At 40.0% G+C, this 12,812-nt stretch overlaps 1 protein-coding gene across 3 annotated transcripts in view; it reads left to right on the forward strand.

Annotated features, from left to right (window-relative positions):
- The window catches only part of KCNIP4 (potassium voltage-gated channel interacting protein 4), a 1,208,103-nt gene that overhangs the window by 1,080,862 nt on the left and 114,429 nt on the right, over positions 1-12,812 (forward strand). For all 3 annotated transcript variants that reach the window (XM_059066484.2, XM_067036349.1, XM_067036350.1), the window contains one exon: positions 7,712-7,836. In XM_059066484.2, the coding sequence (XP_058922467.1) occupies positions 7,712-7,836 (125 nt within the window). The remainder of the gene's footprint in view (positions 1-7,711; positions 7,837-12,812) is intronic.

Genomic DNA, 12,812 nt, shown 5'->3' on the forward strand with positions numbered 1-12,812 from the left:
TAAGGGGCTATTCATGAATGGTTGCAGAAATAATATGGTTAATGCTAATAGCAAGTATTCCAATAAGGCGATTGTATTTTAAAACCTAAGCTTATGTGAAGAGTTACTTATGTTTATAAATAAGGTAGAGATAATCCATTCATAAGTGTTGTGAGAAATAGCTCCATCAATTTGCCTTTGAGCAGTTACATTTTATAAGTGATTGAATTCAATCACGAAATTGCAAAGCATTTCAAGTTCTCCTGGAATGGAAACTGCAATGTCATTGCCAACAACCACCTCTAACAGAAGCCATTCAACATAGCTGGCCATTTTCAAAGTACTTTTCATTTTCCATTTGATATATGAATAATAAATAGGATAGAGTACGAATTATAAAGGGCTTTTGGGGGCCTAATGTACTTTCAGGTCCAGAGTTGAGGAAACACACGTCTGACTAACAAAAACTTGTGGGTACTCATTGTTCACAGTGGTCTGGGAAGTGCTAGGACTCCCGCAGTGCTTCGGATAGGTGTATGGCTTTCTGTTCATGGGCTGTGCGTGATCAGCTTGGAGTTAATCACTCATATACTCTTCTTGTGCATCCGAAAATAGTTCTTGACAGGAAGAGTCAAGAGGGCTCCCAGGCCTTCACATTCCTGAGATTAAGCATTTAAAGTTGGCAAAATGTAAAACTTTTCCTCAGGTTCTGGCCCAGGTTTGAACTCTCCACCCTGAGAAGTCAAATGATAAAACAAAAAGACAAGTTGGTGTCAGATCCGAGCTCCCCTGCTATCAACTGTGTAGCTGTGTAAACTTGAGCAAATTGCTTAACTCTTGAAAATCAGTTTCCTCAGCTGATTATAATTCCAACCCCTTTGAGCATTGGGAAGGGTGGAAGTAAGGATCGGAGTGCTCAAGGTATATGGCATCTTACTGATGCCTTTACAGGAGAAAGAAAGGAAAGAAAGAATTTACATAGGTGTCATGAACAATAGCTTTGGAAATTTCTCCCAGGCAGTATCTTTGTCTCAATGTATCAGACTTGAATATTAAACAGGCAATAGCATCTCCTCCTTACTCCGGAAGTTCTTAGGAGTAGTTTCCAAAGCTATAATCAAGACTCTTCCAGCATCTTTTAGTGGAAGGTCAAAACGTGGAGCAAAATTAGTCAAAGCCTCTTCCAAATCCTGTCACTGGACTAAACTTCTAAATATTTAATAATATGTGTCATTAGATGTAATCATCCTCTCTGAGATGTTATTGCCATACATGTCAAGTCACTATGAAACCAATCTAATAAAGGGTAAACATTGGGAGTAAAGACTCAGAGGGTATTTTTATAAATGAGATAAAGCAATATAAGTCAAGCCAGCTGAATTTTTGCTAGACAAATCAATTTCAGCTCAAATAGAATTTTAAAGTTATAGTTTTTATGATTTATTTTTTAAAAATTTATTATTATTATTATTATTTGGTGGTACGCGGGCCTCTCACTGTTGTGGCCTCTCCCGTTGCGGAGCACAGGCTCTGGACACACAGGCTCAGCGGCCATGGCTCACGGGCCCAGCCGCTCGGCGGCATGTGGGATCTTCCTGGACCAGGTCACGAACCCATGTCCCCTGCATCGGCAGGCGGATTCTCAACCAGTGCGCCACCAGGGAAGCCCTATGATTTTTTACAATGAAAATGGATACATTTTTTAAAGAAGAGTTATGCTGTACTGAGAAATGGACCTCCTGTAGATAGACCCACTATGATTGGGTTGCTTCAAGTAGTGATTAATTGCTTCCACATTTTTTTAATTGAGCATTTTTAGTCTGCCAAACCAGATGCTGTTGAGCTGGGCTATCCAGTAGTCTGGCAGGTCCCAGGTAGAAAAATGTGGCAACAGTCTTACAATGTACCCTGCTACGATACGGCAAGGGCTCATCTCTGAACCAGCTTCTTGGAAGGAGTGACATTATTCTTCATAAACAGTTTTACTTTAACATTACAATCCTTGTTTACAAATGTGTGTCTTAGGAAGACAGGCCTCACACTCATATTTGTTAGTAAAGAAAGATGTTCTGGGGGATATGGTTTGACCTTGGATAGAGTCAAATTTGCATAATTATGAATTGGGCTGCAATAGGCTTCCACTGTATTTTAAGAGAAGTTGTGAGACATGAGAAAAAGGGGCCTATTATTAAAACTCATACTGTTGATCCCAGGGGATTTGAATTCCAATTTCTAGCCCAAATGTGTCATGGCCTGAGGGGACTGTTAACTCAGACATAGGACATCCTTGGCCCTGAGAGACTGAAATCTAAGTAACAAAGAACAAAAAGAGACCGTCAGGGAAGCTCAAGGGTGTCTGGGTTTGGGAATTTGTCATCTGATTAAAAATAAATCTGTTAGAAGATACATGAATACTGCATACTAGTTGTATGCAGTTTGTCTCAGGATGCAAAAGCAACATTGGAATTAGCAATCCTATTCCAATAGCAAGACACCTGCATAGTTGCACCTTGGCAGAAGCCTGGAGATGATTCAAGAGACCAGCGTGCCAACTGGTTCTGATTTTGATCCACTATGGAGAACAGTATGGAGGTTCCCTTGTATATATGTACCACATCCTCTTTATCCATTCCTCTGTCAATAGACATTTAGGTTGCTTCCATGTCTTGGCTATTGTAAATAGTGCTGCAGTGAACATTGGGGTGCATGTATCTTTTCGGATTATGGTTTTCTCTTGGATATATGCCCAGTAGTGGGATTGCTGTGTCATATGGTAGTTCTATGTTTAGTTTTTTAAGGAACCTCCATACTGTTCTCCATAGTGGCTATACCAATTTACATTCCCACCAACAGTTTAGGACAGTTGCCTTTTCTCCACACTCTCTCTAGCATTTATTGTTTGTGGACTTTTTATAATGGCCATTCTGACTGGTGTGAGGTGATACCTCATTGTAGTTTTGTAATCTAATTTTTTTTAAATGATACAAATGAATTTATTTACAAGACAGAAACAGACTTACAGATGTTTAAAACAAACTTATGGTTAACAAAGGGGAAACGTGGTGGGGAGGGATAAATCAGAAGCTTAGGATGAACATACACACACACTACTATATATAAGATAGATAACCAACAAGGACCTACTGGATAGCACAGGGAACTCTACTCAGTATTCTGTGATAACCTATAAGAGAAAAGAATCTAAAAAAGGAGATTTTTTTGTTTGTTTGATTTTTTGTGTGTGTGGTACACGGGCCTCTCACTATTGTGGCCTCTCCCGTTGCGGAGCACAGGCTCCGGACGCACAGGCTCAGCGGCCATGGCTCACGGGCCCAGCCGCTCCTCGGCACGTGGGATCTTCCCAGACCGGGGCACGAACCCATGTCCCCTGCATCCGCAGGCGGACTCTCAACCACTGCGCCACCAGGGAAGCCCAAGAATCTAAAAAAGAATGAATGTTTGTATATGTATAACTGAATCATTTTGCTGTACACTTGAAACTAACACAACATTGTAAATCAACTATACTCCAGTAAAATGAAATTTTTTTTAAATAAAATAAAAAGTTGGACTTTAGGGTGCTAGAGACAGCTGTCCGCTTCATTACTAACTCGTCATCCGAACTTGAACAATTTACTTAGACTCTCTCTCCAAGCCTCAGTCTTCTCATCTATAAAATAGGGATGATAGGGTGCTATAAAGATTAAATGATATGATTGGCTAGACTACCCAGTGCTCACTGGGCTCACTGTGAATAGCAAGACCTGCTTTTACTGGAGTTGTATGTCTTTTGAATATAGGTGCATATATTAGTCAGCTCGGGTTGCCATGACAAAATGCCACAGACTGGGTGGTTTAAACAACAGAAATGTATTTTCTCACAGCTCTGGAGGTCTAAAATCAAGATGCCAGCTGGGATGGTATCTCCTGAGGCCTCCCTCCCTACTTTGCAGGTGGCTGCCTTCTCTCTGTGTCCTCACATGGCCTTTCCTCTGTGCCTGTGTATCCCTGGCATCTCTCTCTCTCCTTATAAAGACACCATTTGTATTACATTAGGGTCCCACCCTTATGACTTCATTGAACTTTAATTAGCTTCTTAAAGGTCACATCTCCAAATCCAGTCATATTGGAGGTTACACCTTCAACATACAAATTTTAGGGGGGCATAATTCGACCCATAACAAGGCCAAAAGTCAGACTGCAGTAGCTTAAAAAGAGAACAGGAGGTAGGAAATGGACCCAGTGGATATAGTCAACTTTCCTAAGACATTTGACAGTGCAGAAGAGGAGAGAAAAATGTTATTTTTAATCATTGTTATGTCAGTATTGAGAGAGAGTTTGGCAAAGTAGAAAAAACATAAGGTTCGGCATCAAAGACTTGGGTATAAATTCTACCTCTGTCTTTTCTCCTATGTAACACCTGGTCACTCATTTCTTCACCACTGTGAGACTCAGATTCCCCATATGTAAAAAAAATGGATAATTCTACCTCATTGCGGAGTTATTGTGAGGATTAGAATTATATCAGTAGAGCACCTAGCCCATCTCTTGGCATATAACGAACTTAATAAATGTTAAGCACTCTATGAAAAACCCCCCAAAGTGCATGCTTTTAACTGATGGCTGAGTACATTGTGAAGTTCCCAGCCCTATGAGGAATCATGCTGTGCTCTCCACAGAGCTTGCCTCCCAAAACAGCATCTTGATTGAGTTAGGTGATGTTGCTTTTATAACTTATTATATGCTGGTGATTGGGGATGATTTCAGATGTGTTCTTAGAGCTTGTCAGCCTTCTAGAAATAGAAACAGCCCTTTGGCAGGTAGGAGTCGTAAGGTATCAGTCAGCTAGGAAAACAAGAGTCTGCAGGCAGACTCTTCAAGTGTGGCCCTTTGAATACTGCACGGGATGATGTTCATCCTATCACACATGCTTAACTCAATTACACTGACCCTCCAGCCCTGGTTCTTTTGTCTCAGTCTCAGCGTCTGCAAGTCTGAGCCAGCTGGAGGAAGAAACCTTGTTGGTAGTGTGGTTGTGACTGCTCTGTTGTTACAAAGGCTGAGAAGTTAATGTGCTATTTTGTTTCTTTCCAGTGGAAAGGTCATTAGGTTTAGAGGAGGTTATGCTATGATTGAAAGATTGCTCAGAAAATCTGATTAAAATTTCCTCTACTTTTGCCCATGCTGTGTTTCTCAGAACAATGCATAGAGAATACTGTGATTCCAAAGAAAGCATTCAAGGGCCACCAACTGTCCACAAACCCCAGTTTGAGAAATAATTTTTTAGAGGGCAGCTAAGGTTCAATGGGCTCCAACGGGATTGAAACTTCAGCGGCAACATCATTTGTTAATTGATTTTTATTCATCCATCCCCCAAATAATTTTTGAGGAACTCTGGGGTATTAGACTCTATGTTAGGTCCAGAGGATATACAGATCTGTTAAGACATTGCTCCTGTCCTCATGGCACTCACAATGAGGAAGACAGACATGAACAGATCATAAATGTAATTAGTGTTTTACATGCTATATGAGAGGTAGGTAAGATGTGAGAACTCTGACCAGGGACCCATCAGTTCTGCATGGTGGAATAATTGGAACAGCTTCAAAAAGAAGGCAGTAATGTTTAAATGGGATTCTAAAAGATATATGTATTTCAATTGGAGGAAAAAGGAAAGAGGAATATTTTAAGTTGAGGAAATTATACTGTATATGATTCAAAAGATGCTTTCATCAAGATATTTTCAAGAAAGCAGAGTCTTTCCATCTGTTATTGTCTATTTATATTAGGTCTATTCCGTGGCATGTATTTCTACATTGGCAACTGCAATAACTTCAACACAGTCCAATGCGCTGGCTCAACAGAAATTTTATGGAGGACCATCTTCCTACATCCTCTCAAGCTCAGGACCCATTGAGTAGAATCAACCCATCCAATCCAAAGAACAAAAAAGAAAATTGAAAAAAGCCCATTTTAGCTTTTTAAATTTTCCCCATAAAACCCAGACTGAGGTCAGTTTGTTAATGCCTAGCTGCCTTTTCTCAGCTACTTTTAGCCCTGTGCAAATTCTTTAGCTACACACTGCACTTAGTTCCTCATCAATTTTATCCTTGTCAACTCAGACTTTATTCTTGGCCTGCCCATCTTTTCATAGCCTTTTATTATTCTTATCCCCCCATCACTATTCTGCAGCTTTTTCATATCATTGTTCCAAAATAAACTATTATAATATGAAAAGTACAAAAGAAATATTTGCTTTTATCTCCTGTTCCTCACTTTGACAAACACGACCTTTCCAAGTACTTATTTCCTTGCCATTAGTGGCCTTTTGTAAACTGCTTGAGGGCAGTAATTAAGACACACCAAGATTAGGGTTCCACTGACTTTCTTTTCCCTGATAAGTGAGAGCTCCGGCCCCTCACTGCCCTCAGAGTGTCAGGGCAGTAAGTAGTCACAGATGTTAATGAGAGGTAGCATCATTAATTATCAAAAATTATGGGACTTTTGTAGTCAAAAATGTCTAAATTTCCAACTAACACATGAGCCCTGGAATCAGAAGTGCGTGGCCCTGAGACCAGTTGATGAGAAGATGTTCTCCTGAGCCTCAGCTGTCTGAGTTGGGAATCTGTAGCTAAGAGTAAGGGATATAATGGAAAGAAGCCATGGCTTCAGTATGGCCCTGGATGTGAGGAGTTCCTTAGCTGAGGTGCTGGACCATGGCAGGAAGAATCTCTTATGTCTCCATTGGGCCCCACTGCAAAGCAGCTGAAATTACTTAAGGATGCTATACTTTGAGACCTGGGCACCCAGATCGTAATATATCCCAATACCTCCCGACTTGCATTCTACAGGACCCTAGGGCACAGATGAAGATGTTAGCAGAGGTTACTTGAGGGGAAAAAGAGTTCAGTGGACAAATACCATTTGGGGTCAATGGTTTTAAACAAAGTTAAACAGAATTCTTGGTTGCAAATCCTCTCAAAACCTTTATATTCCAGTGTTTTGCTCCCAAACTACATTAAACTTTACAGAATTTACCAAATTTACATGGATACAAAATTCTTTCTTTGTGTAGAGCATCTTTGAGAAAGTATAGTATAGATATAATTCACAAAGCAAAGTATAATATTTCAGCTTTTATCCATAGCTATGGATTCCCTTGGCTGCAAAGTAGGATGTAGCCAGAAGTTCTCTGGGCTCCAGTCCATCCAGTGTGCACCTATGAAGACTGGGTTTATGCCAGTCAAACTGGCAGCTGAGTACTTTACTCATTTCAGCACCTGATCTCTCTGCTTTATTTGTAGCCCCAGGCAAAACATTTGATTTTAATGGAATCTTCAGAGTGCATTTAGCAGAGTCCTATCTCACAGTTGCATGATACAAGGGTGGTACAGACTGCTATCAAACTAAAATTCCATTTTTATAACTAGTGCTTGATATATACACACATTTGAAGTGTTAAGATTTTCCATGATTTTTACACTTTTTAAACTGTACTGTAAAAATATTCATAGTGTGGTGTCTGATGACTAGAAAGTTTGAAAAGATATTATGTAGAATTAGCTTAATACGGTATACTCTGAGAAATGTAAAGACTGTTATTAGCAGCGTGAGAATCCTTCCTCTGGAAAAATCAGACATGTAGTAAACATTTCATTCCATTTTCCTGTGTTGCTGTGCATACACATTGGGGTGCATTGACCGTTCTTAAGACTTTGGTTTTCCTCCACAGATAGCGTGGAAGATGAACTGGAGATGGCCACCGTCAGGCATCGGCCTGAGGCTCTCGAGCTTCTGGAAGCCCAGAGCAAATTTACCAAGAAGGAGCTCCAGATTCTTTACAGAGGATTTAAGAATGTAAGAACTTTCTTTTTGACTTTACCTTCACACAGTTCTCAGAGGATCACTGAGAAACAAGAGGGGAAAAAGTGCAGTTCTTTGAGAGCCCCATCCTATGTACACTTCTTACAGATCTTTCCTAGATATGAAAATTGTTGATATCCATTTGGGCTTTGGTTCACTTCGGTACACCATTGCTTGTACAATCAAACAAGGATGAGTACAGAAGAAAGGTTTACTTTATTCAGTTTCTAGTTGGGATTTTTTTTTTTTCCTTTTCGGTTATATCGACATCATTTCAATAAGCTCTAATTGTCTATAGGACTAAGTGACTATAGATTGGAGCCTATCAAGGAACTCCACTCCTAGCATTGCAGAAAAGTCATGATAAGTTTGATAATTTCTTTTTTTTTTTTTTTTTTTTCTTTTTTTTGCGGTACGCGGGCCTCTCACTGTTGTGGCCTCTCCCGTTGCGGAGCATAGGCTCCGGACGCGCAGGCTCAGCGGCCATGGCTCACGGGCCCAGCCGCTCCGCGGCATGTGGGATCTTCCCGGACCGGGGCACGAACCCGTGTCCGCTGCATCGGCAGGCGGACTCTCAACCACTGCGCCACCAGGGAAGCCCGATAATTTCTAAAAGAGCATGTTACTCATGACTCTGAACAGCAGGTATCTGTAGGTAGTGCCTCCTTTCGGTTCTCTGTGATCCAGGTGCACCTATCATGCTCCTTCCTGAGTGAATCATCATCAAGAAGAGTGATAGTCCTTGCACACCAGAAGGTGAGGGTGAGAGACAAGGAGTGGGCTGGGCAATCTGTCAGGCACACACTCTTAGTGATGCCTTGGTATATATGCTCAGGATTAAGCTGGATACTGCAGGGTATCCGAAAGCCAGAGGAGATACGCTTCTGTCCTCAAGGAGCTAATGGTCTGAATAGGCAGAAAACACTCGCCCTTGTGAATTTATTTGAAAGTAATTCATCCTTAAAAGTATTAAATGGTCGTATATTAAGTGGCATACACAGCCCAAGATGTGTTATGTTCTTACACATATGTAAACCATAGTTCCATATGCTACAGGTGTCTCTTGAGATCCTAGTGAATTGCTTCAATTCCTCCTCAAATCCAGCCCCTAACAGCCTCCATTCCATGGTCTGTAGGAATCTACAGAGTCCAAAGATTTCTGCTAATTCCATCCTCTTGAAATCTGTCCACCTCAATGCTATCTCTGTCCAACCTCATGAAGATGAAAAACTCTGCCTCTTCTACGGTATCCACACAAAAATTTACTTACAGAATTTGTAATGCTAGCTGCCTTTTCAGAATATTTTTATAAAGTCCCAACATGCATATTACACACAAACTTCCACCACCTCTCTGACTCCATGGGGTCTCTCTCTACCCCATTTCTGCTCTTCACTGCTCTCCTTGCCTGGGCTACCTAAATGTTTCCTTCCATCGCTCCTCTGAAACCTGGTCCTCTTCTGACACCCAGGCATTTGTGGGGGTGGACTGAGTGGGGAGGAAGGCGATATAATGGAGATGGGTGCTTACCCCACACAGGTAGGACTCATGTTACACATCAAGATGTGTAATCTATCAAGATGACACATACAAATAAACAGACCTAAAGAGAAAGGGACTTTGAAAATTAGGCTCAAGAATTCTTAGTCATGCCTAGGCTGCAACAGAGAGAGGAAGCGCTTACAATGAAACAGCACTGACCCCTGACAGCGGCAAACCACTGAACAGTGAGGATGGGGAGGGAGAAGAGGTGAAAAAGACCAAGTCTTGGCTGAAAGTAAATGCTAAGAGAAGACTCATCGTGGAATACAATTGCAAAGGCATTCCTGTGAACATCCAAATTCCTTTGTTCTAATTCAGAGATCTTGTGATAAATTTTTTTCTTTATAACAATGGATTATGCATCAGATACAAAATGGTTGCCTAATATAGAACTTAACCAACCTCTCAGCATCCCTGCACTGCTGCTACATTATCACTTCACTGCCTTCAGTGTAGGTCTCCCAGTTTGGGGTCTGGCTGCCTTTCATGCCATTTGTTGCAAATTGGAATCATGATTACTGCCATCATTAACCTTCGGAAGCAGCATCTCCACAGCCTCTCTTCTACAAGTCGCACTTCATGAAAAATTGCCCAGGCTCTAAAGTCTGCATTCATTGCTTTGTTTGATTTTTTTTCTTTGCCTGCTTGTCCTCTTTTCTTCCTTTGCTCCATTTCCCTCTCTCTCTTTTTTTTTTTAATACAGCAGGTTCTTATTAGTCATCAGTTTTATACACATCAGTGTATACATGTCAATCCCAATCTCCCAATTCATCACACCACAATCCCCATCCCCCCAGCTTTCCCCCTTGGTGTCCATACGTTTATTCTCTACATCTGTGTCTCTATTTCTGCCTTGCAAACTGGTTCATCTGTACCATTTTCTAGATTCCAGATATATGCGTTAATATACGCTATTTGTTTTTCTCTTTCTGACTCACTTTGCTCTGTATGACAGTCTCTAGGTCCATCCACATCTCTACAAATGATCCAATTTCGTTCCTTTTTATGGCTGAGTAATATTCCATTGTATATATGTACCACATCTTCTTTATCCATTTGTCTGTCCATGGGCATTTAGGTTGCTTCCATGATCTGGCTATTGTAAATAGTGCTGCAATGAACATTGGGGTGCATGTGTTTTTTTGAATTATGGTTTTCTCTGGGTATATGCCCAGTAGTGAGATTGCTGGGTCATATGGTAATTCTATTTTTACTTTTTTAAGGAACCTCCATACTGTTCTCCATAGTGGCTGTATCAATTTACATTCCCACCAACAGTGCAAGAGGGTTCCCTTTTCTCCACATCCTCTCCAGCATTTGTTGTGTGTAGATTTTCTGATGATGCCCATTCTAACTGGTGTGAGGTGATACCTCATTGTAGTTTTGATTTGCATTTCTCTAATAATTAGTGATGTTGAGCAGCTTTTCATGTGCTTCTTGGCCATCTGTATGTCTTCTTTGGAGAAATGTCTATTTAGGTCTTCTGCCCATTTTTGGATTGGTTTGTTTGTTTTTTTAATATTGAGCTGCATGAGCTGTTTATATATTTTGGAAATTAATCCTTTGTCCATTGTTTCATTTGGAAATATTTTCTCCCATTCTGAGGGTTGTCTTTTCATCGTGTTTATAGTTCCCTTTGCTGTGCAAAAGCTTTTAAGTTTCATTAGGTCCCATATGTTTATTTTTGTTTTTATTTCCATTACTCTAGGAGGTGGATCAAAAAAGATCTTGCTGTGATTTATGTCAAAGAGTGTTCTTCCTACGTTTTCCTCTAAGAGTTTTATAGTGTCCAGTCATACATTTAGGTCTTTAAATCCATTTTGAGTTTATTTTTGTGTATGGTGTTAGGGAGTGTTCTAAATTCATTCTTTTACATGTAGCTATCCAGTTTTCCCAGCACCACTTATGGAAGAGACTGTCTTTTCTCCATTGTATATCCTTGCCTCCTTTGTCGTAGATTAGTTGACCATAGGTGCATGGGTTTGTCTCTGGGCTTTCTATCCTGTTCCATTGATCTATATTTCTGTTTTTGTGCCAGTACCATATTGTGTTGATTACTGTAGCTCTGTAGCATCGTCTGAAGTCAGAAAGCCTGATTTCTCCAGCTCTGTTTTTTCCCCTCTAGATTGCTTTGGCTATTTGGGGTCTTTTTTGTCTTCATACAAATTTTAAGATTCTTTGTTGTAGTTGTGTAAAAAAATGCCATTGGTAATTTGATAGGGATTGCACTGAATCTGTACATTGCTCTGGGTAGTATAGTCATTTTCATAATGTTGATTCTTCCAATCCAAGAACATGGTATATCTCTCCAACTGTTTGTGTCATCTTTGATTTCTTTCATCAGTGTCTTATAGTTTTCAGAGCACAGGTCTTTTACCTCCTTAGGTACGTTTATTCCTAGGTATTTTATTTGTTGCAATGGTGAATAGGATTGTTTGCTTAATTTCTCTTTCTGATCTTTCGTTGTTGATATATAGGAATGCAAGAGATTTCTGTGCATTAATTTTGTATCCTGCAACATTACCAGATTCATTGATTAGCTCTAGTAGTTTTCCAGGGGCATCTTTAGGATTCTCCATGTATAGTATCATGTCATCCACAGAGAGTGACAGTTTTACTTCCTCTTTTCCAATTTGTATTCCTTTTATTTCTTTTTCTTCTCTGATTGCCATGGCTAGGACTTCCAAAACTATGTTGAATAATAGTGGTGAGAGTGGACATCCTTGTCTTATTCCTGATCTTAGAGGAAATGCTTTCAGTTTTTCACCATTGAGAATGACGTTTGCTGTGAGTTTGTCATATACAGCCTTTATTATGTTGAGGTAGGTTCCCTCTATGCCCACTTTCTGGAGAGTTTTTATCATAAATGGGTGTTGAATTTTATCAAAAGCTTTTTCTGCATCTATTGAGATGATCATATGATTTTTATTTTTCAGTTTGTTAATATGGTGTATCACATTGATTGATGTGTGTATATTGAAGAATCCTTACATCCCTGGGATAGGTCTCACTTGATCATGGTGTATGCTCTTTTTAATGTGTTGTTGGATTCTGTTTGGTAGTGTTTTGTTGAGGGTTTTTGTATCTATATTCATCAGTGTTATTGGTCTGTAATTTTCTTTTATTGTAGTATCTTTGTCTGGTTTTGATATCAGAGTGATGGTGGCCTTGCAGAATGAGCTTGGCAGTACTCCTTCCTCTGCAATCTTTTGGAATCATTTGAGAAGGATGGATGTTAGCTCTTCTCTAAATGTTTGATAGAATTCACCTCTGAAGCCATCTGGTCCTGGACTTTTGTTGTTAGAAGATTTTTAATCACAGTTTCAATTTCATTACTTGTGATTGGTCTGTTCATATTTTCTGTTTCTTCCTGGTTCAGTCTTGGAAGATTATACCTTTCTAAGAATTTGTCCATTTCTTCCAGGCTA

Source organism: Kogia breviceps, chromosome 6, assembly GCF_026419965.1.
Source record: "Kogia breviceps isolate mKogBre1 chromosome 6, mKogBre1 haplotype 1, whole genome shotgun sequence".
Classification (NCBI taxonomy): domain Eukaryota; kingdom Metazoa; phylum Chordata; class Mammalia; order Artiodactyla; family Physeteridae; genus Kogia; species Kogia breviceps.